The 25,008-nt window shown below is 40.3% G+C and overlaps 1 protein-coding gene across 2 annotated transcripts in view; it reads right to left on the minus strand.

Moving 5' to 3' along the window:
- TBC1D19 (TBC1 domain family member 19) overlaps window positions 1–23,135 on the minus strand; it is a 100,050-nt gene extending 76,915 nt beyond the window's left edge. Inside the window, exon 1 of one of the 2 annotated variants that reach the window (XM_008140200.3) lies at window positions 22,948–23,135. In XM_008140200.3, the coding sequence (XP_008138422.1) occupies window positions 22,948–23,046 (99 nt within the window). In that variant the 5' untranslated portion in view covers window positions 23,047–23,135. Of the gene's footprint in view, window positions 1–22,467; window positions 22,491–22,947 lie in introns of those variants that run through there. The other variant, XM_054729669.1, reaches the window with a different exon arrangement.
- Between the last annotated feature and the right edge of the window lie 1,873 nt (window positions 23,136–25,008).

Here is a 25,008-nt window from a genome sequence, read left to right on the forward strand (position 1 = left end):
TGAGAAATTACAAAGGTCAAACGGGCCAGTTCTTCAGCGATAAAGTGTAAAGAAAAAGAAGGGAAGAGGAGGAAACCTGTAGATTTTTAAAGACTTTAAAAGGCACATCAAAAATATTTTTTTAATTGGCAAGACCAAGTTAGTGTCTATGGATATACATTTGGTTAATAAAACTATCAAGAAATGCAGGAAAGTGATTACCAAATCAGGTGGTGGGGGAGGGAGGGGTTCATGACGGGGATGGGGCAAATGAAGGGGTGTCTGGTATGGCTGGCAAAGTTTCCCCCTTTTTTATTTCTTTTTCAGTTTTTTTTTTTTCAAGAAAAACGATTTTAAATATAATAGTGTTACATGCAACAATCCTTAATATTTCAAGAAAATGATCTTAAATATAATGTTACATGCAATAAACATTAATATCTCTAGAAAAACAAATTTAAATATGATGTTACATGCAATAAACACCAATTATTTAAGAAAAGTTATCTTACATATAATAATACCACATGCAATAAATATTAATATTTCAAGAATAAAAGGATTTTAAGTATAATAATATTACCAAAACTGTACCAACACATTATTACATCACAAAAGTTGTAGGAAATATCAAAAATCTGCAAATAACAGGATTACTTCAATTATATTCTAGAATATTTTTCCCCCCTCTGGCTCTATTTTTGTTCATCAGTTTATGTTGTTCATTATATTCCACAAATGAGTTCGGTCATATGATATTTATCTTTCTCTGACTGGCTTATTTCACTTAGTGTGATGCTTTTAAAGTCTATTTTGTTGGATATGAGTATTGCTACTCCACCTTTTTTTTTTTCTTTTCCATTTGCATGGAAAATATTTTTCCATCCCTTCATTTTCATCCTGTGTGTATCTTTTGTTTTGAGATGGGTCTCTTGTAGACAGCATATAGTTTGGTCACCTATCCATTCAACTTAATTTAATTAGAGCATTTAATCCATTTACATTTAGGGTTATTATTTGAGCATTTAATCCATTTACATTTAGGGTTATTATTGGAGCATTTAATCCATTTACATTTAGGGTTATTATTGAGAGGTACTTATTTACAGCTATTTTAATGCTGTATTGCTAGGTTTCTCTCTTTGTTTCTTCTTCTCAGCAATCCCTTACAGAAATCTCTTTAGCATTTCTTGTAATGCTGACTTGGTGGTGTTGAACTCCTTTAGCCCTTTTTTTTTTTTTTTTTTTTGTCTGGGAAGCTCTTTATTTGACCATCTATTTTGAATGATAGCCTTGCTGGATATAGTAATCTTGATCTCAGATCCTTGCTTTCCATTACCTTGAGTACTTCATTCCATTCCCTTCTGGCCTGTAGAGTTTCTGATGAGAAATCAGGTGTCAGCGTATGGAAACTCCTTTGTAGGTAACAGTTTTCTTTTTTCTTGCTACCTTTAAGATTCTCTCTTTGTCTTTAATTTTTGGCATTTTAATTATGATGTGTCTGGGTGTGGGTCTGTTTGGGTTCTTCTTGTTTTGGGTGCTCTGTGCCTCCTAAACTTTTGTGACTTTTTCCTTTACCAGGTTAGGGAAGTTTTCTACCATTATTTCTTCAAACACCTTCTCTATTCCTTTCTCCCTTTCTGCCTCTTCGAGCACCTACTATTTAATATTGTTACGTTTCACATTGTACCACAACTCCCTTAAGCTGTCCTCCTGCTTTATAATTGTTTTTTTTTTTCTTTTTGGTTCTCTAATTGAGTGATATTTTCAACTCTATCTTCTAATTCACTGATTCAATCATCAGCTTCCCCTAATCTTCTGTGTATTTCCTCCCAATGTGTTCTTTATTTGTGTTATATCATTCTGTATCTCAGACTGTTCTTTTTTCATAGCTACTATATCTTTTTTCATACTGTTGAGTATTTTTATCATCATTACTCTGAACTGTTTCAGATAAATTTCTTATCTCTGCTTCATTTATCTTTTCTTCTGGAGAATTCGCTAGTTCTTTCACTCGGGGGTTGTTTCTTTGTTTCCTCATTTTGTTTGTCTGTTTTGGTTTGTGACTATGTTTTAGGTAGATCCTCTATACCTGTCAATCTCTAATGCAGGACAGTGTTAAAGGCTGCTTCTGACTAATTGGATCAGACACAGACTCAAAGCCTCCAGAGACTGCCTTTGTCTACAGACTAATAAGATTCTAACTTGAATTGCTCCCACGCAATTGTCCTCAGAGTTTTTTCAACAGGGAGGGGCAATTGCTTCTGCCTGGAAGCTAATTGTTACTTTTAATCTCTTAAGTGGCCTCAGGGCAAGGTGTTTTCCAATAGGGTGTGTCAACTGTCTTCCCCCCAGGCAAGGCATATGTCTATGTGGGAAAGATGTCCTCTGCTGTGTGAGGGAATGACTCAACCCAGGAAACTCGGGTGTCTGCCTTCTGAGCTCTATCCCCTGAGTCCCCAGTCCTGGGTTCTGCTCTCACAGCTCCAGTCTATTTCACCCTCCCTCCGCCAGAGCACAAGGTGGGTGGCTCCACAGGAAATTTTTGTGCATTGGCCCTTAAGGAGGGTACCCGAACTTTCAGCTGCCACTCCCTGGCAGACAGCACCCCACTGCTCTTCACAGCTAGATGTTATGTGGGTACCCTCCTCAGTTTGGTGCTTTCTGCTGGGGAGCCCTGCTTCAGGATTAGATCCCACAGTTCTCAGTGGCTTCCCCGACAGCTGAGATATCTCTCCAGGGCTTCAGCTGCCATCTGAGGGTGCCCAGCCAGCCCTTTTGTACCTCCACCCCTCCTACCAGTCTCTATGTGGTCTCCATCTTCAGTCCTTGGGTATCAGGGTTCTCTCCTGTGAGTTTTCCATTGATTATTCAGGAAGCCTTTCAAAGTTTCCCTTTTTTACCAGAGTAGATTTGACAAGGTAGTTCATCTTATAATAATTCATTATATTATAGATTTGTGTAGTTTCCATTTGTGTTTTATGAATAAAAAGCAGTCAAAAAAGATTTTAAAAGGGTTAACAAAGATTAAAAAATATATATCTCCCAACCTATTCCCTGTCTCCATTCTGAATTCCACACTTAAGTCCTCCTCCTTTCTCGTTTGGATTACTGCAACAGCTTCTGAACTAGACATCCTGACACCTTGTTTAAATTGCAACTACCAACCACCCCAGCCTCACAGCCCCTTATTCTTCTTTTTCTTCTTTCTTAGTATTTATCACCTCCTAATATGCTGTGTGATTAATTTATGTACTATGTTCATTGGTATAGTGTCTATCTCACTTCACTGGAAATGGTGAGCCCCACTAGTAGATATCTTTGTTTTTGTTCACTGCTGTATCCTAAGTGCCTAGGAGAGTTCCTTTCCTTAGTGGGTGCTCAATAAAAGCTTATTAAATAAATGAACCAGTTTCTCCCCTTTTCAGTCCATCCTCCAGCATTTTCTTCCTAAAATATAAGTCTTTCCTGGCTATGGATCTCCACAGCATACACAAGAAGCCTAAACTTTTTAACAGGATGGGCACATGGCCCTTCGCTATGTACCACCTATCTCTCCAAATTCAGCAGCTGCTCCTCCAATGAGCTGACAACATCCTCTCTTTTCTTACACCTCTTCCCTGAGCACATCCTGCTCTTTAGTCACAGTGAACTACATTCACTAATTCCCAACTGTCAAATATGTTAAGGATTACAGGCTTTTGTCCATGTTGTTTCCTCAGATGCAGGTGCTCCCTCACCACCTTAGCAAAGACCTACTAGTTCCCAAGACAGCCCTCAAATATTACCTGCTTCCCCTACTCCCCCCATTCTCATCTGCAAATATATCCATTCTGTTCCTCTTTTAAAGCACTTATCAGATTATACTGTAATTTTCAGCTCACCCATCTATCTTTCCATTACATTCAAGGGCAAAGACCATGTCTTCTTCATTTCTGCATCCCAAGTATCAACTGGCCATTAATTGTTGCTTGACAAAATTATATTGACCAAACTATATTATATCCTTTTTAACAAATTTTTCCACAAATAAACAAGGAACTTTATAAAAATTATTTTTAACTGAAGAGACTAGTTTCCAGTCTGTTACTCCTAGGATTTTAAAAGCTGCACAACCCTGCTCATTATTCAAAAGTACCATGGCAAAAGGAAACAGGTTTTCTTGCACTAAGCCTGTATTTGAAATGACTCAGAGGTAGCACAATTTAAAGAACTTCAAGAGAGAAATTGGTTATTACTTCTAAACATTTCAATACTTCAAAGTTGCTATACCTCTTAGATATACTTTTTTTCCCCTCACCTGAGAATATATTTTTTATTGATTTTTGAGAGAGAGAGAGAGAGAGAGAGAGAGAGAGAGAGAGAAAGAGAGACATCAATGCGAGAGAAACATCGATTGGTTGCCTCCAATACTTGCCCCAACCAAGGATCCAACCTGCAACCTAGTTATGTGCCCTGACTAAGAGTCGAATCTATAACCTTTTGGTGTATGGGACGATGCTCCAACCAACTGAATAGCCCAGCCAGGGCAGATATACTATTTTTTTATATCAAAGGCAAACCACATTAATTAATAATCTCAGCTAATTATAAAAATCTTAAGAAATCTGAAAATCAAAAACAGGACAGTGACAGAAGGATGACATGGTGAGGCACAGCAATTCTCAAACATGTTTTAGTAGTATAACCCCTTTTCCAAATGAAGTCTGAGCCCCAGTAGGAACCCTACTATATAAAACACACTGAAAGTGGTGTTTCTAGACAATGAAAACAACAGTCTTTTCTCATTGAGTGAGGTACGATTAACATTAAGACACAGCTTTATTCTGATAAAGCCTCAATATACACTTTTTTTTGTACTTTGTTTTGGTTGCTCAATATAAAGAAAAATCCTGATTCACAGAGATATGTGTTTGCTTTTTTAATGGGCTTCCTGGTGATCTCAGCACATCCCCAAATAAACTGCTGTAAAAAATCGGAAGAGAAGTGGTTGGAAATTTTTATTTTGAAAGCAAATCACTAAAATGATTATCAAAAATACAAACAAAAAAAAAAAAAGAGAGAGAGAGACAAAAAGCTTCTGATACTTGTAAGTGCTAAAAGTAGGCATGCCATGGTACCACCTCACCGGACGTGTTCCTGGCTCTCTTGCCCGCATCTCAGCAGCACACATTATGGGAGATCCTACTGAGCGGATGCACCTGCGCGCTGTTTGGCCAATGGCAACCGCATACCCCTGCAGTAGGATCCTCACTGGTACAATGTACCATGAGGGGACATGCACAAGCCCAAATACATTGAAAGACCAGTGCACAATTACATCCTTCCTCATTGATGACACATTTCTAAGTGTGCCAAACATATAAAGAAATATGGAAGAAGCAGGGGTCCCCCCCCCCCCGCCTGGGATCTACCCAGAAACAAGTGAATTTGGAAGCTCTATAGTAGATTATGAAGTATCCTATATAATAAGAGGTAATATGCAAATTGACCACCACGCCCTCACAAGATGGTTGCCTACGACCAGGCCGGAAGGGGGATTAGTGAGGGACGATCAAACAACTGAACAAGCAGGCTGCATGGGGTGACCAGGACAGCAGGGGGGGTTAGTGAGGGATGACCAAACGACTGAACAAGCAGGATGCATGGGGCGACCAGGCTGGCAGGGGGGTTTGTGAGGAATGACCAAACGACTGAACAAGCAGGCTGCGTGGGGCGACCAGGCTAGCGGGGTGGGGGGTGGGGTGTGAGGGGCGACCAGGCCAGTAGGGGGGGGCAGCTGGGGCAACCAGGCTGGCACAGGGGGCAGTTGGGGGCGATTAGGCTGGCAGGGGGGGCAGTGAGGGGCAACTAGGCCAGCGGGTGGCGGCAGTTGGGGGCAACCAGGCCAGCATGGGGGGGCAGTTAGGGGTGACCAGGCCGGCAGTGGGGGCAGTAAGGGGCAACCAGGCCAGCAGAGGGGAGCAGTTTGGTGTGACAAGGCCAGCTGTGGGGGCAGTTAGGAGCGACCAGGCTGGAAGGGAGGGGTCAGTTGGGGGCGACCTGGCCAGCAGCAGGGGGGCGGGGAAGTTAGGGGCAACCAGGCTGGCAGCGGGGGGCAGTTAGGGTTGACCAAGCAGGCAGGTAGGTGAGCAATTAGGAACCAGTGGTCTAGGATTGTGAGAGGGATGTTCGACTGCTGGTTTAGGCCCAATTCCCAGGATCGGGCCTAAACCAGCAGTCGGACATCCCCCAAGGGGTCCCAGATTGGAGAGGGTGCAGGCTGGGCTGAGGGGACACACAACCCCATGTACAAATTTCATGCACCAGGCCTCTAGTTGGATATAGCAATGCATTTGAAAGTTTTATTTCTTAATATAATTTTAAATCAAATATTTTTAATGAATAGAACATTCTAAAAATCATTGATGTAACAGAGCATAGTTTAAAACCCACTTGGGATTAAATGAGAGTGGTACTGTGCATCAGAAGACCTGGAATCATCTCTCAGTCTTATGTATTATCTCAGTCAATTGATTTAACCTCTCTGTATCTCAATTTTATTTTTTATTTTATAGGGAAACTAACAGCTAAACTACATTATTTTGAGACTCAAACAGAAAATTTTTCCAAGTTATTTTTAGGCTGTGAAATCCAATGTAAGTTAAAGTTGTGTTATAAAATGTAAGATATGCCCAGATGGCAAGGGGCTAAATGTAAAAGATTGGCAAGGAAGGAAGGAATGGAGGTAGAGATTTTTAATATATCTACAGCAAAAGCTAAGCCTTCTTTTAAACAAACTGCCTCTGGCTCAGAGCTGGCTAAGAATATGTTCAGAAATATAATCCAGCAAGAGTGTACAGTCCGTTCCTAGTCATGACCTTCACCCATTTACTTATGCTGGCATTTCTGATATCCTCCACCACTAACAACCTAACAACACAGGTCCATCGGAGGCGGGGCTTCAGCTGGTGGACAGGCTGCTGCCCACGGTTTTGAGTGTAGCCAAGTGCTGAGGGGAAGTCTTGGTCTTTCTGGATCCGGGCTCAGGGAAGGGGGCTATCGCTTGTCCTCACCTTGACAAATTGGGGGGCTGAGGACTGGAGGTGTGGGGTAATCAGAACGGGGTAATGGGGGGGAGCATCTCAGGCTAGTTTTTTTTTTTTTTAATATATTTTATTGATTTTTATACAGAGAGGAAAGGAGAGGGACAGAGAGCTAGAAACATCGATCAGAGAGAAACATCGACCAGCTGCCTCTTGCACACCCCCCACCCGGGATGTGCCCGCAATCAATGTACATGCCCTTAACCGGAATCGAACCTGGGACCTTTCAGTCCACAGACCGACGCTCTATCCACTGAGCCAAACCGGTTTCGGCATCAGGCTAGTTTTAAGGGCAGCGTACTTTCTAGGGACATTCTGAAGGTGTGGCTAAGTGTTCACAAAGTTTCTTTTAGGGTATTCAGAAGGGAGGGATTCTAGGGAGCCTTTCCATGGTTTTCTTGCTAGGAGGGGCTGGAGGGGATGTACAGGAGAGTTGACCCTGGGGTGCAGCGGGCAGAGGGGTACAGCGCAGGCAGAGGGGTGCAGGGAGCCTAATATTCCTGTCTCGGAGACTGGAGCCAGTTGATGGGCAAGTAAGGAAGCTGGTCGAAAATTAGGCCAAAAGGAAACAAAATTAAACACACACACACACACACACACAAAACCACATGACCATCTCCACCCCTGCCCTCCTCCGCGCCCCCCCCCCCCCCCACACACACACCCACGCGTGTTAATATTCCAGTGTCTTTCTACTTTCACCAGAACAGTCTTAATCCAAAGCATTGGCCACTGGCAATTTTAAATCTCTAAACGTAGCAAGTAAAGGAAACTAGAGGAGCAAAGTGGCTGAAGTAATAGCTGGGTCAAAAAGCTGAGAGGTAAATACTCCTGGCTTGAAGTACAAACCAGGTTATGGGAAGGTCTACAAAAAAAGGGTGGTAAGGTTTCTTTAATTCCCTCTAAGTGGAGAGGCCCCATCCCTCCACTTCTTACTATGCCACTATGCTAATCCTGGACTTCATCTTTCTGTGCCTGGAGAACATCAGAACTTCAGGGTTAGAAGGGACTATGGAGTTCTTCTAAGTCAACTAACTTGACTGATTCTCTTCTCCAAGTGGTTTTCTAGCTCCAACTTAGACTCTGAGTTACCTTTCCAGCTTACAAACTCACTACACCTTAGCCAATCCCATCTTTGAACTATTCTGGTAAAATTCTTTTTATGAGCTAAAATCCATTCCCCTTAAAATCAGCCACCATCATCACTCCAACCCCACCCCACAAGGTCCCAGAAAATAAGCCTAATTCCTTTGCCGTGAGACAGCCTCACATATTCAAAGATAGCTATTGCGTTTTTCCTAAAAGCCTCTCTTCTCAAGGCCAGATATATCTCCCAAATTCTCTATGATCTCTTCATATCATAGATTCTTCTTACCACTCTGGCCATTCTTCTCTGAGCCAAGTCCAATCCAACTTGTCCTCTACTGTAGTCACTTCCTCACTGACTTCTCTACTTCACCAATCCCACCAGAACAGGGGAGGGGAACATCCGGCCCACAGGCCATATAAGGCCCAAGAAATTTCTGCCAAGGCAACCACAGGCAGAAATCAAAATTCAATAAATCTAGGAGCTTTGTTCACAGCAACATAAATTTATATTAAGTGAATGATGTTATAAATATCCAAGTGGCCCTTGGCAGAAAAAAGGTCCCCCACCCTTGTACTAGACCCCTTCATTCTCAAACTTCTAAGTCGAAGGATCCTCTTAAAAATTAAGACTCTAAGAATGCCTTTGTTTATGTGAAGTGCATCCATTGATATTTACAGCATTAGAATATGAAAACAAATTAAACCCGTTTGCTTATTAGTATGGCAATTCCTCAAAAAAAATTTTAATTAGCATATGATTCCGCAATTCTAATTCTGAGTATATACTCAAAAGAACTGAAAGCAGGGACTCAAACACATATTTGTACACTCATGTTCATAGCAGCATTATTCATAAAAGCAACCCAAGTGTCCATAGTTTATCCAAAACTTGGGTAAACTATGGACACTTGGGTTGCTTTTGTGAATAATGCTGCTATGAACATGAGTATATACATACAGTACAACAAAATACTATTTGGCCTCTAAAAAGAAAGAAAATTCTGACAAATCTAAAACACTGATGAGCCTTGAGGACATTATAAGTAAAACTAGAGGCCTGGTGTAAGAAATTCCTGCATGGGTAGGGTCCCTAGGCCTGGCTAGTGATTAGGGCCAATCGGGGCCTTCCGGCTGCTAGCCGGGGCCTTCCTTTGTTCCGCACCGCTCCCTGGTAGTCAGCGCACATCATAGAGAGTGATGAAACTCCCGGTCTCCCTGGTGACACTTTGCATATTAGCCTTTTATATATATAAATAAGCCAGTTGGAGAAAAAACACACAAATATAGCAGGTCATCAAAAAACATTGTTTCATTTTATGCCATTTCATTATAACATTGATGAGATGCCATAGGAAGTTAATTCTTATTTATATCAATTACCCTAAATTGGTTTCAATATATGTCATTTCACTTAAAGTCAAGAACCTATCCATGATGTTAAGTGAGGACTTATTGTACCTTTTGATTCCACTTATAATAAGGTGAATCAAATTCATAGAGGCAGAAAACAGAATGATGGTTTCCAGGGCCTGTAAGGAAGGGGAAATAGGAAGGGTACAGATTTTCAGTTTGGGATGATGAAAAAGTTCTAGAGATGGATGGTGGTGATGGATGCACGACAATGTGAATGTACTTAATGCCACTGAAACATACATTTTAAAATGGTTAAAATGCCCTAGCTGGTTTGGCTCAATAGATAGAGCATCGGCCTGTGGACTGAACGACCTGAAGGGTCCCAGGTTTGATTTCTGTCACGGGCACATACCTTGGTTGCAGGTTCACTCCCCAGTCAGAGTGTGTGCAGGAGGCAACCAATGGATGTGTCTCTCAGACATCAATATTTCTCTCTCTCTATCTCTCCCCCTACCTTCCACTCTCTCTAAAAATCAATAAAAAAAATATTCTCAGTTGAGGATTAACAACAACAAAGAAAGGTTTAAATGGAAAGCTTATGTATGTTTTACCACAATAAAAATTATTTAACTCTTTTAAAATAACACTATAAATCCATTCATTATTTTTTGTGTGTGTTGTTTCCTCACCCGAGGATATTTCTCCATTGATTTCTAGAGAGTGTGGAAGAGAGAGGGAAAGACAGAGAGAAACATCGATGTGAGAGAAAAACATCAATTGGTTGCCTTCTGCATGAGCCCCGGCCAGAGTCCAGGATAGGGAGAAGCCTACAACCAAGGTACGTGACCTTGAATGGAATCGAACTCATGACCCTTTGGTCCACAGGCCAGCGCTCTAACCACTGAGCCAAACCGGCTAGGGCCATTCATTATTTATTAACATAAAATATTTTTATTTTAAAAAACTGTATTTTCAGAAATAAAAGTTAACGAGAAAAAGAGGCACTGTCTTAGATTTTTTGCAAACCTGATGTTTGACTTAATAAAATATAGCTGGATTCTTCAATATTCTGTAACATTCCAACTGGGGCACCATGTCGTTTCCATTGATACATGTGAAAAAAAATCAGTGTCACACAGATTGTAACTGGAAAAGGGGAGGGTACTGTAATATCCTTTTCTAATAATGTTGATATTCTCCTCTGATAGTACACCAAAATTTGACAAGTAGTAGTTTCAATTATTTGCAATTTTGAATGTGAATATCAATAAACTTCATATTTTATTACATAAACATGTATTATAGATCTGCCTTACACTTTGACTCAATCTCCTATTTATACATAATTTTGTAACATTAATCATTGATCATTTCAAATATATTAACTAAGTGATGCAGTGGACACATTTTATTAAACAATATCAAAAAGTAGCATTCTTTAACATCACCATCAATATAATTGAAGTCTGTAAATATTGGAAGCCATCAAGTTCACAGTGGTGAACACAAGCTTTACAGAATCTAATTTTTATTTAAAGCATAAATTTTATCATTGGCAACACATAACTGTTTTCTTTGAAATGAGGCTCACTTTGTTCATTTTAGAGAAAATATCTGCAAAATACCTAAGTCAACAATAGCATGTCAATCACTCTTAAGTAAAAATGGTGTTTCAGTTAAAAAAAAAAAAGCAGTTCCACTTGTAACTCAATCAATTAATTAATTGCAGAATTGCTTTTCCTCTTGATAAACATCTTATTTCAATATACAGCAGAAGTGCCTTATACATACTTTCCATTTCCTTGAACAGAATATTAAAAAGAAATATTTTCAAGAAATTAGATTTAATAAAACGAATCATTGTTTGCTGTTTCATCAAGGACACTCAAATAAAACTGGCTTTTTATTTTACTAAAAATGTGTGGTGATGAAGAATATAGTGACTACTAGCACAGTTTGGTGCCAGGTCCTTGATTGGTGCTAAGACACCAGCAGTTAACCCACTGCCATTGTTTTATATCATCAGCACAAATGACAGCACAATTAAATTTTCTTTTTTAAAAAAGGTATTATTGTATTATACATTATATATCTTATTTACTATCCTATCTAATAAAAGAGTAATATGCAAATTGACCATCTCTCCAACACACAAGATGGCTGCCCCCATGTGGACACAAGATGGCCACCACAAGATGGCTGGCAGGGGATGACAGTTGTGGGCGATCAGGCCAGAAGGGGAGGGCAGTTTGGGGGGACCCATGTCTGCAGGGGGGGCAGTTGGGGGGACCAGGCCTGCAGGGGAGGGCAGTTGGGAGGGACCAGGCCTACAGGGGAGGGCAGTTGGGGGGAACCAGGCCAGCAGGAGAGGACAGTTTGGGGGGACCCAGGGCTGCAGGGGAGGGCAGGTGGGGGTGACCAGGCCTGGAAGGGAGGACAGTTGGGGGCGACCAGGCCTGAAAAGGAGGACAGTTGGGGGAGACCAGGCTGCAGAGGAGGGCAGTTAGGGGCAATCGGGCCAGCAGGGGAGCAGTTAGGCGTCGATCAGGCTGGCAGGGGAGTGGTTAGGGGGTGATCAGGCTGGCAGGCAGAAGCGGTTAGGGGCAATCAGGCAGGCAGGCAAGCGAGTGGTTGGGAGCCAGCAGTCCTGGATTGTGAGAGGGATGTCCGACTGCCCATTTTGGCACCGATCCCTGGTGGGATCGGGCCTAAATGGGCAGTCGGACATCCCTCGAGGGGTCCTAGATTGGAGAGGGTGCAGGCTGCACTAAGGGACACGAATTTCGTGCACCAGGCCTCTAGTTTCATATAAAATAGTTTTAACCTGAAAGGATCTTATAGATCACGAGGGATTCACAGATCATACTTTGAGAATCACTCTACTAGACTATAGGCTTTTGGAGGACAAGAGTCTTTCATCTCTGTACCTAGATCCAGCACAATGTGATCATAGTAAGTTCTTCATAAACATGTTTTCAATTAATGCATTTGCACTACAGATTGCTTAGATCTACACCAGCAAAACTCCATGGGAAACACAAAATGAACAAGACCTTATCCTTGCTCCCTGGAATTTTTAGTCTGAAAAAGGAAAAAGCCGATTTTAAAAAATAAAACAAAAACCTAACTCCACTGTAAGAAAGAAAAAATGTTACAACAGAGGTATCATCCATAGAGAAAGGAACATTTATTCTAATGGAAGAAACTGGAAAGGGGAGCAAAGAAGTATAGGCTGTGAGGATGGACTGAGCAAGGGCATGGGGATGCTCTTGTGCACTGACAATGTGTGGAACAGCACAAGTTCCAATGGAATGTGGGAAGGAATAAAGAGGAGAATGAAGCCGATCACTCTCTTCTATTCCTCTCTATCCTGATCACCAATGTCAGATTAATGCTCCTAAAAACCACCTCATGTCTCCACTCTCCTCAAAATACCCCAATGACCCCATTCAATGCCTATAGAATAAAGACAAATTCGTTCTAGCATTTACAATCCTCTAAAAGCCTAGTTCCACCCAGCCTATATAATATCTCTCTCTCTCTCTCTCTCTCTCTCTCTCTCTCTCTCTCTCTCTCAGTACCCTACCACAGAAGAAACCCTCTGCTCAGCTTTATCGCTGTTCCTATATTGGGAATTCATTCCCATCTTTCCACCTTGAGTGCCATCCAAGCCTTCTTCATCCCCAGCCTTTTCTTTTCAATATATCCATACCTAGTATATGCCTATTAATTTGCATTCTTCTTTCAATAATTAACTGGACACTTCCTATGTTCCAGTTGTTGGGTATAAAAAGAAATCCAAAACATAGTTCTCCCTCACTCTTGAGGAACTCACAATGTACTGAAGAACATAAACAAAAAACTAAGAGAGAAGTGTGATAAAAAAGGATATAACAACCTTTCCCACATCAATCCCCAAACATTCTTTTATCATTAACATAATTTTGGACTTCATCTATTTTCTGTCAAGAGCCCATCACCACCGCAGAAGAGGGACTCATTAACGACAATGAGGTATCATCAACAAATCGACAAACAACAAGTGCTGGCGAGGATGTGGAGAAAAAGGAACTGCTGGTGGGAATGCAGACTGGTGCAGCCACTGTGGAAAACAGTATGGAGTTTCCTCAAAAAATTAAAAATGGAACTCCCATTTGACCTAGTAATCCCACTTCTAGGACTATATCCCAAGAAATCAGAAACACCAATCAGAAAGGATATATGCACCCCTATGTTCATAGCAGCACAATTTACAATAGCTAAGATTTGGAAACAGCCTAAGTGCACATCAACAGATGAGTAGATTAGAAAACTGTGGCACATCTACACAATGGAATACTACGCTTCTGTAAAAAAAAAGAAAGAACTCTTTCCATTTGCAACAGCATGGATGGAACTGGAGAGCATTATGCTAAGTGAAATAAGATAGAGAAAGATAAATATCACATGATCTCACTCATTTGTGGAATATAATGAACAACATAAACTCATGAACAAAAATAGATACAGAGACATAGAAACATGGAACAGTCTGTCAATCCTCAGAGGGAAGGCAGGATAGGGTGAGGGTGGGGGGTAAAAGATCAACCGAAGGACTTGTATGCATGCATATAAGCATAACCAATGCACACAGACACTATGGGGGGCATGTGCTGGGGGGGGGGTGAGTGACAATGGGGAAAAAAGGAGACATATGTACTACTTTAAACAACAAAGAATTTTTTTTTAAGTTGAATTGGATATTCCCGTTGCTTCCTAATAGTTTGGGTTCTTTCTAAAATTATAGACCAGATGTGTTTCTGTAATCCTAGTAGTCCTGGTAGACATGCATTATAGCCAGGAATGAGTTTTAGTTTCCAATTGGGAAGACTGGCTCTGTGCGAGCTGACCATGCCTTATACTCAATCTGTGTTGTGTAACTGGAGCCCTGCTCTGGTTTCTCTCACCTGAGGATGGAGCCCTCACTGGCTTTCTTTTGCTGACATCTCCAAGCTGGCCCTCTTCTCTGCCAGGACGGGCTGTCTTACCCTCCCCTTATGCCACAGCTTTACTTCTTAGCCTCTTTTCATAACATATTTTATGCCTGAAACAGTCTAAACTTCTCCTTTACTAATCAATCGTTTCCCTGTCATTTCAAGTTGGCCTTGCCTAATTCAAGAATCTGACATGACCTTCTCTAAGTAACTCAGTGCTGAAGTAAAACACGAAGAGATATCTTACTCACACAAAGCAAACTTGCATTTTAATAGGCATCTTATCCCTCAAGTACATAAATTCTATGAAGACAAGAGGTTACCTATTTTGAAATCCTGTACACCACCATCCACTTCTTCACTGTCTTACTTTCCAGGATTAAAGGGTATGACAGTAGCCACGGTAGATGTGGGTAAGGATAATACCACTTCAGATTCACACCAAACTCAATCCCAGTCCCTGAATTATTCATATATATCAGCTGCACTAGCCCAATCAGGAGCTTCCCCTAGTGTTTGCCAATTCCCACCTTCGAGAGAAAAAAGACAGACAGCTCTAGTCATGGCACAGGCTTTTAAATACCAATATATGTTCTATTTTATCCATGCCTTACATAAAATATCTTTATTTAAAATCTATTTAATTAAATCCATTTAATTTGCATTTTCCTAAAATAAATAATAAAGGTCATATTCTTTTCTCTTTTTATGATCTCTAAATTCTGGTGCAAATTTATGGTAATGAAGAATACAAAAAACAGTATTTAATAAACAATCTCTTAAGATTTTTAGTAGAGACACTAGCCTTGAGATGCTCTTGGGTTCTACACTTATGACAACATCCTATCATTTATATTATTTCTTCTCTCTCCAAAGCCTATCTTCTTTCAGGTTCCTTCCTTTCACAATTGTATTATTTATAATAATAATCTGAACAACAAGACCTATTAAATATTTAATGGAATGGTAATAACATTTGAGGTTTTACACAACATCCATTTTAAGTACAAATAATGCATGATACAAAGTAATATGCTGATTTGGTGCTAGACATCAAATGTGAATTTAGGCTATTATCCTAGTGTCTAGAGGATGAGTGAGCAAATGCAATTTTAAGATGTAGGTTGACTTCATAATAAAGTAACTCAAGAAACTCAGAAAAAACAACAACACAACATAACCCCTTTCTAGAACCACAAAATTCCATGTTATCACATTAATATTTTAAATAATTGAACTTCAATAAATAAAAGGATACATTAAAATAGAATCAATGTTTAATCATAATACTAAAAGAGAAGCAATAGTAGGGAAAAGGGTCTAAAACCATTTATATGGTTTAGAAATGTGCTGTGTGGTTTTATTTTTCTAATTAATTTGGGCCACACTGCTCTAGACCCTCTGGGTAGACACAGACAGACAAAATGGAAGCAGTTCAGAAAATGCCCTCTAGATTAAAATTTTAAAGGCATGTAACAAATAAAGAGCCAGTTGTTTAAAAGTATATTACCAAATCTGGTTGTAAAATTGCCTTTAAGCATTAGCTGATTTATATTGCATGTCTGAGCTAATTGATACAAACTAAGGCAAAGTTGTTACCACTTTTTTTTTCAAGTCCAAGACTGCACTACTTTTAAAAGATCTATGATTATATTTTTATGAATTTACTGGAGACCCGGTACATGAAAATTCATGCACTGGAGTGGGGGGGGGGGCCCTCAGCTCAGCCTGCCCCCTCTCACAGTCCAGGAGCCCTCAGGGGCGGAAGGCGACCCAGAGATCAGAGGAAGGCAATGCCCCATCACACCTCTGCTGCTGCCACTGCCGGTAGCACAAGCCTCAGCCAGCCCTGGTTACCTGAGCCTTGGGCGGCCCTGGGCAGCTGGGCAGCCACCGCTATCCAAGGCTTGCCTGAGCCTCAGGCCGGCCCTGGGCGGCTGGGGTGCTGAGGGGACTGGGGGACTTCAGAGGCAGGCGCGCCTGCCACCCCAGGGGGCTGAGGGGACTGGGCACTGCCATCTTGTGGCTGTGGGTGCCACCATCTTTGAGGGTGGGGCAGTCGATTAGCATATTCCCTCCTTATTGGCTGTGGGCACTACCATCTTTGAGGGCAGGGCAGTCAATTAGCATATCCCCTCCTTATTGGCTGTGGGCACCACCATCTTTGAGGGCGGGACAGTCAATTAACATATTCCCTCCTTATTGGCTGTGGGCACCGCCATCTTTGTGATGGAGCGAGGGTCAATTAGCATATTCCCTCTTTATTAGATAGGCTAATAGTATAGGTTTGTTATTTTCTTTATCTTAAGAACTAGTCAAATATAGGTTTTGAGTGTCCTATGTAATCATCTCCTTAAACTGCTTTATTTTTCTATTTCTTTGCCCTACTTTTTTATTAACCGTTAAATGTTATAGGTGCAGATACATAACCCTTTGCTCGAAATTCTGAAATCTGAAGAGCTTTGAAAACTAGTGTTTGTGTAATCGAATTGTGGCAAAATCTGCCCTGATTTGAACTCATTTGATGGCAAAATCTGATCTGACCTGAATTGACATGAGACTATTTATAGTCCTTATTTAACACACTGAGTGTGAAAATTCATACATTTGCCACATAAATATTAATCTATATAATTACTGGGTGCTGCAAGAACTTGGTAGGGATATTAAAGAACATACAGAATATGCATAAATTACCTTTCTAAAATTTGAAAAACATGTGAATTTTGAAACATATCTGGCCCCAGGTTTTGGATAAGGTATTGTCGACCTGTACTTATTTTTAATACTATCATCTCTACAGGAGGGTGGTTCTTAATTTTATTCACTGTTGTATGCCCTGGGCCTAGAATTGTGCCTGAGATAATAAATACTCTTAAAACACAATAATCAAAAAAAAAACAACATACAATTTTAAAAGGGGCAAAAGATCTGAACAGACATCTCACCAAAGACATACAGATGGCAAATGAATATATGAAAACTTGCTTAGTCCATGTTATTAACCAAAGAATTTATGTGCATATATGCATAACCCATGGACACAGACTATAATATGGTGAAGCCTGGAAGGGGGTGCTGGGGCTGGGGTGGGGTAGAGGGGATCAATGGGGGAAAAAGAGACATCTGTAATACTTTCAGCAATAAAGATAAATTTAAAAAACAAAAATAATAAATTACAAATTCAAACAACAGTCAGATATTACAACATACCTATTAGAATAGCTCTAAAATCTAAAACACCGAATGCTGGTGAGGATGTGGAGTAACAGAAACTCTCATTCATTGCTGGGAATGCAAAATGGTATGGCCACATTGGAAGACAATTTGTCAGCTTCTAACAAAGTTAATCATAGTCTTAGTCATACAACCCAGCAAACATCCCCTTGATATTTACCCAAATAAGTTGAAAATGTATGTTGATAAAAAAAAATCTACACAGGAATGTTTATAGCAGTTGTCTTCATAACTGCCAAAACTTGGGAGCAACTGACATCCTTCAATAGGTAAACTTATAAGCAAACTGACACATCCACACAAAAAAATATTATTCAGCAAAAAAAACACAACAAAACAAACAAACAAACAAAAACACACATAGAAGAACTTAATATATATGACTAAGTGAAAGAAGCCAGTTTGAAAAAGCTACATACTGTATGATCCCAACTATAAGAGATTCTTAAAGGCAAAACTATAGTGACAGTAAAAAAAATAAATAAATAAAAAATCACTGGTTGCCAGGGATTTAGGAGAGAAGAGAGAGGAATGAGTAGGTGGGAGCACAGATTTTCAGACAGTGAAACTATTCTGTAAGACACTGGAATAGTGGACACATGACATTATACATTTGTCAAAACCCAGAGAACTATATAACATAAAAAGTGAAACCTGATGTAAACTAAGGACTTTAACAATAATTTATCAAGATTGGTTCACTAATTGCAATGAATGTACCACACTACGCACATGTTAATAATAGGAGAAACTGCTCAAGGGGAGAGGGGATGTGTGGGAACTCTGTACCTTCTGCTGAATTTTTTCTGTATACCTAAAATTGTTCTAAAAAATAAAGTCTACTAATAAAAAAAATAAACCTCCCCAAGGAAAATTTGAGACACGCTTCAATGGAGAATTCTTCCAAGCATTTATGGAAAAAAACACAACCACAACAACCTCATACCAACCTTTCAGCAAATAGAAAATAAAAAAAAAGAGGGAACACTTTCCTATTCATTTTATCAGGCCAGCATAACCTTGATATAACACTTACGAAAGACATTACTAAAAAGGAAAATTACAGACCAATCTTTCTCGTGGGCATAGATGCAATCTTTAAACACTTACTAATAGAGTTTTGATAATGCATAGGATGTAGAAAGCCAGTACAAGATGTGTCACTCCCATCCTAACAAATGAGAAAAAGTGGTGTAATCTACAAAATCATAACTTTTGAACCCACCAGAAAATTGAAGATGTGAGACAATCCAGTGAACTAAATTCCAAAGAGTAACAAGCCCCTCCACGGACAGAGGGGACCCCAAATGTTTGACAGAGAACATGAGGAAAAGAATGCTACCATACAAAAGTGAGAAAGAAGAATTTAGCTAAGAATTCAACAATTGCAGATTAGATGTGGGCTAGCATGTCAATGTAGAATAACCGGGAGCTCAGAACTCAAGGGCGATTCCCACTCCCTCGCGTGCTCTTTCCCATGGGTCTACACCAGGTGCCCACACGAAAGGCTGAGGGCAGAGCATGGAGCTGCAGAGAGCCCCCTTTTGTGACACAGGGGTGCACGAAGGGACAGCCCGCCACTGCAGAACAAGCATAAAACCATGCTACCTTGCCCAGACTCTCCTCTCATGGGAGGAAAATGCCTCAAACCTCTAGGGGAGAGCTCAGGAACGCAACCACTCTGAAAGGCAGTAATACATGGCTTCTGGGAGTAAGGCAGATGCAAAAACCATCTTCCTCATGGAAAGGTAAGAACACCTTTGGGCCCAGGATCCTACACCAGTCTGAAGCAGAGGAAGCCAGCTCTAGGGCGGGGCAGGGATCTCTCTGTCACCCATTATCTGCCACCGATACAAGGCAGAGTTTGGCTGCAAAGGGAGAAGAGGAAGGAACACTGAGAAAGACCTACCCCAGTGTACATGGACCGGGACAGGGCCAGGAGACTTTGCCACCTGCACCTGCCATGCACTTAGGATGGGTAACAAACAGCAGACTACTGGGATAAGAGCGTGGAGAGAGACTTCCCTCTGGGACACGGGCAAGCAGGGACAGGTGTCCTAGAAACACTGAGAAAACCCCCCAAGACCCCCAGAACCCTTTCTAAGGACAAAGTGTATAGCAGCCCACCAAATCTGAAGCCTGATACAACTGAAGCTAATGGCAGTGATAATAAAACTTCTGACAGTGTTGACTGAAGCCTCTTCCTAGTAAGATACAGAACACTTGAACAAAATTGTCTGTCTATTTGACCTCATTGACATTTGTAGAACAGTAATAGCAGAACACTAATGCTTTTCAAGTACACATTCAACAAGATAAATAGCCCAAATAGCCCTGCATATATTTTAAAAATTAAACTTTTTATTAAAAATGTTCCCACAAAGAAAATTCCAGGCCCCAATGACCTTACCCAGAATTCCACCAGACATTTAAGGAAGAAATAATATTAAGTCTACACAAATTCTTCCAGAAAATAGAAGAAAAGGGAACACTGCCCAACTCAATTTCTGAGATCAGCATTAACTAATATCAAAACTAGACAAAGATGTTAAAATAAAACTACAAACCAATATTTTTATGAAAATAAAATTCACAAAATCTTCAACAAACTATTAGAAAATTAAATCAAGATATATATAAAAATAATAATGTATTGTAACCAAGTGAAGTTTATCCCTGAAATGCAAAAACAATCAGTATTGTTCACCATATTAACATATTAAAAATAAAAATCACATTGAGAATCTCTACATATGCAAAAAAGGTACTTAACAAAATTCAACATTCATTCATAATAAAACTCTCAGAAAAACAGGAGTAAGAAAGAGATTCTTCAACCTAATAAAAAGTATCTATACAGCATTGTACTAGAAACAGTAGCCAGTATAACAAGGCAAGAAAAATAAAAAACATATATATGGGAAAGGAAAAGTAAGACTGTCTTTATTCACATATGAAACATGTACTTGAAAAATCATAGCAATATACAAAAGAGATACTATAATAAATAAGTTTAGTAAGGCTGCAGGATACATGGCAAATAGACAAGTATCTATTGTATTTCTACATACTAACAAGAAACAACTGGAAATTGAAATGAGAAAAAGCATCAGCATTTATAATGGCATAAAAAAAGAAATACTTAGGGAAAAATCTTAAAATATGTGCAAGATTTGTATATTGAACTGTAAAACACCAACAATAGAAAATAAAGATATAAACGAACGAAGAGATAAAGTATATTCATGGGCCAGAAAATTCAATATTGTTAAGCGGTCAATTCTCCCCAAATTGATCTATAAATTCAACAAAAACCCAATCCAAAACTCAGGAAGATTTTTTGTAGTAATTTATAAGATAATTAAAAATTTTATATGGCAAAGCAAAGATAAAATTTATATGGCAAAGCAAAGGATGTAGAATAAACAAAACAATTTCTTTTAAAAAGTTGGAGGACTAATTACCTGATTTCAAGACTTACTATAAAGTTACAAAAGTAAAAAAATGTAGCATTAGCATAGTGATAGACAAATAGGTCAATGGAACAGAATAGAAAGCCAGACAGAGTCCTCTGTGCGTGTGTGTGTGTGCATGTGCGTGTGTGTGTGTGTGTACTAAAGGAATTTTCAACAAAAGTGCCAAGGAAATCAGGAAATAAGCACTAGAAATAGGTGTGGTATTGGGCATCTACATGCAAAATAAACCAAAACGCTTTACATAGCAACATACACAAAAATGAACTGGAAATGGATCACAGATCTAACTGTAGAAGCTAAAACTATAAAACTGCTAGAACAAAACAGGAAAGATTCTTAGGTAAGGCACAAAAAGCACAAATCATAAAAGAAATTGATAAAAAACATATCATCAAAATAAAAATGTTTTGCTATTTGAAAGACCTAGTTAAGAAAATGAAAAGATAAGCCACAGGCTGGGAGAAAATATTTGTGTCCTTTATATAAAGAATCCTTACAATTCAACAATGAGAGAACAAACTATTTTTTTAAAGGGCAAAGGATTTGAACAGCTTACTTCACCAAAGAAGATATAAGCATGATAACACACTCGATATCATTGTTATTAGGGGAATGCAATTAAGTCTCAGTGCGGTATCATTCCTCTCCTACCAGAACATTGTAATTAATACATAAAAATTAGTTAATAAAAAACTGACATCAGTATTAGCAAGGATGCAGAGCAACTGAAACTCTCCTAATTGCTGGTAGAAATGCAAAATGTTACAGCCACTCTGGAAAAGTCTGGCAGATTCTTACAGAATTAAACATACACTTATCATACAACTTAGCAATTCTACTCCTAGGTATTTACCCCAGAGAAAAGAAAGCAAATATCCAAACAAAACCCTACACCAGCATGTTTGTATCAGATTTACTTAAAACCTCTATAACTGGAAACAACCCATAACTTCATAACCCAGGATGCCCAGCAATCAGTGAACGGATAAACAAATCACAGTCTACCCAAACAATGAACTATTACTCAACAATAAAAAGGAACAGAACTTCTCTGTGGGAACCAGACCTATCAGGGTATATAAATATCTAATCACTATGTTGTACACCTTATACTAATATAATACTGTAAGTCAACTGCCACTGAAAATTAAAAACAATGTTTTTTTTCAAAAGAAACTGAACTACTGAAACACCAACACGAATGAGTCACAGAAGCATGATTCTAGATGACAGAAACCAGGCACAAAAATGTACGTACTGTATAATTCCACTTACATGGCACTCACACATACACAAAGACCTCTTAATCAATCTCTGCATCGAAGAACCTAGCCAGCACATAGGAAAATGCTCAGTGAATGCGGGGCGGATGGACAGAGGGCGGATGACTGCAGGGAGGGTAGAGGCAAGAAGGTGAGCGATGCTAAGGCAAAAACCCACAGACAGAAGAGGAAAAGTGAGGGAAGGCGTGGCCCAAAGATCTAAGCTGATTCCAGCCGTTTTAAATATTAGACCCTGTAAAGGGCTGTAAGATGAATAAATAGCGTTTCTGTGTCCTAGAGAAAGGCATGATGCGCCCCACCCTCCTTCAGAAACCTATTACCCCACGCGCGAGGCTGAGCCCGGGGACCTGGAAGAGAGGGCTTTCCGCGCACAGGAGCGGAGCTGGCGAGACCAGAGGCGGCTCTAGCCAGAGGGGTTCCCACGGAGCCCGCCACAGCCCCGTCCCCATCCCTTCCCACCGGCCTCCCTTACCCAGGCCTGACGTTCCAGCTGAGCGTACAAACTGGAGCCCTTGAGTTTTTGGACTATCTGAGCGATACTGAGAGACAGATCCGACTCCTCCTGCCACATCTCCCCTGCCGCAGCCCGCCAGGCGGCGGGGACAGGCCGCCGGCGCGGAGACAACGGGCTATGGGGTCCTGCTGAAAGGCTAGTGACACTTCTCCCGGACCTTATTACGCTGGGACTCCTCAGCGGGCGTTACCAGGCAACCGCCCGGCGTGCGTCCGTTCCTCTCTGGTGCCCCCCGCGCCTGACGACCCCAGCACCTGCGTTCCGAGTGCAGAAACGACACCAGAGGGTAGATCTTCATTTGCATTGTTCCGGCTTAGTCTGTGGTTGGAAGGCAAGAAGAGCTCTTTCCTCCAGAGCCACAGCGTCTCCGGTGCACGAGGGGAACTCGGAGAGTTGCTTATTCTTGTGTTTTATTATAAAGGATCCTTCCTCTTCCACCTTTCCATCTCTGCAGAAACGCGGCTGTGCACACAAAGACATGCAAATTACTTGCAAGAATAATCAGGCTCTGACCCTAGCAATGTGAACTTGGGCGAGGCACTTAAATTTCAGAACTCGGTTTCTGCCTCTCTAAAATAATACGTACCCAGTCCACAGATATTGTGATGATAAGCTGAGGTAACAATTGTAAAGCTGTCTAGCACTGTACTTAGCTCTCCGTCTTATTTGCATTTCTCCTGCTTCTATTCGCTGTGGGTTTATGCCAGGAATAAACAAACGAGGTCTTCTCATCTAACAACTTATCCAGGACGCGTTTATTATTAAGTTTTCTGGGACGCATTGGCAATTTAAGGATGACTAAGACATTGTCCCAGTCTTCAAGGAATATGCCATCTAGATTCCTCTTCTTTCATTTACTCAGTCACTTATTCAGAATTCATTCAGCTTTCAACTTACTGAGCATTCACATACAGGAATCTGTGTGCCCACAAAGTAAAACATGATTCTTGCCTTCAAGGAAACCTCAAAGATTTTTAGGAAAACTAGAAGTAGCAGAGTTAACTAATTGAATGATATTGCCAAAGGCAACTAGAAAAAGGCCTATGGAATAATACACAAACTAGAATAATATTGCCAAAATAACAAAAAAATTATTTCAAATGTGTCTATGCATATATATATTTTTTTATTTTTTTATTAAGGTATTATATGTGTACATATCTTACCATTGTCCCCCCCACACCCCACACCCATACATGCCCTCACCCCCCCCCCCAGAGATTTTAAATTAATTTTGTTGGGGTGACATTGGTCAACATGAACATATAGGTTTCATGTGTGGATTTCGAAGTTACAAAATCTGTATATAGCACCATGTGTCCACCACCCAAAGTCAAGTCTTCTGTCACCTCATATTAGGACCCCTTCTTCTTCTCCCTCCCCCCATCCCTACCCTGTCAACCACCACACTGCTGTTTGTGCTCATAAGTTTCAGTTTAATTTCCCACATATGAGTGAAATTGTATGGTTCTTAACTTTTTCTGTCTGACTTATTTCACTTAGCATAATGTTCATCCACATTGTTATAAATGATGCTATTTCATCCTTTCTAATGGCTGAGTAATATTCCACTGTGTATATGTACCACATCTTCTTTATCCAGTCCTCTATTACAGGGCACTTTGGCTGCTTCCATGTCTTGGCCACCATGAATAATGCTGCAATGAACATGGGGGTGCATATATCTTTGCATATAAATGATTTCGAGTTTTTCGGGTATATACCCAGGAGTGGGGTTGTTGGGTCATGTGGTAGCTCTATTCTTAATTTTTTGAGGAATCTCCAGACTGCTTTCCATAGTGGCTGTATCAGTTTACATTCCCACCAGCAGTGAATGAGGGTTCCCTTTTCTCCACAACCTCTCCAACACTTATTATTGTTTGTCTTGTTGATAATGGACCTGTAACAGCTATAAGGTGGTATCTCATTGTAGTTTTAACTTACATTTCCCTAACTTAGGCATATGTTTTAAGTAAAGCAGAGGTCAGGTTCCAAGAGAACAGACCAAGGTTGCTGCAA

This window comes from Eptesicus fuscus, chromosome 2 (genome assembly GCF_027574615.1).
Source record: "Eptesicus fuscus isolate TK198812 chromosome 2, DD_ASM_mEF_20220401, whole genome shotgun sequence".
NCBI lineage: Eukaryota > Metazoa > Chordata > Mammalia > Chiroptera > Vespertilionidae > Eptesicus > Eptesicus fuscus.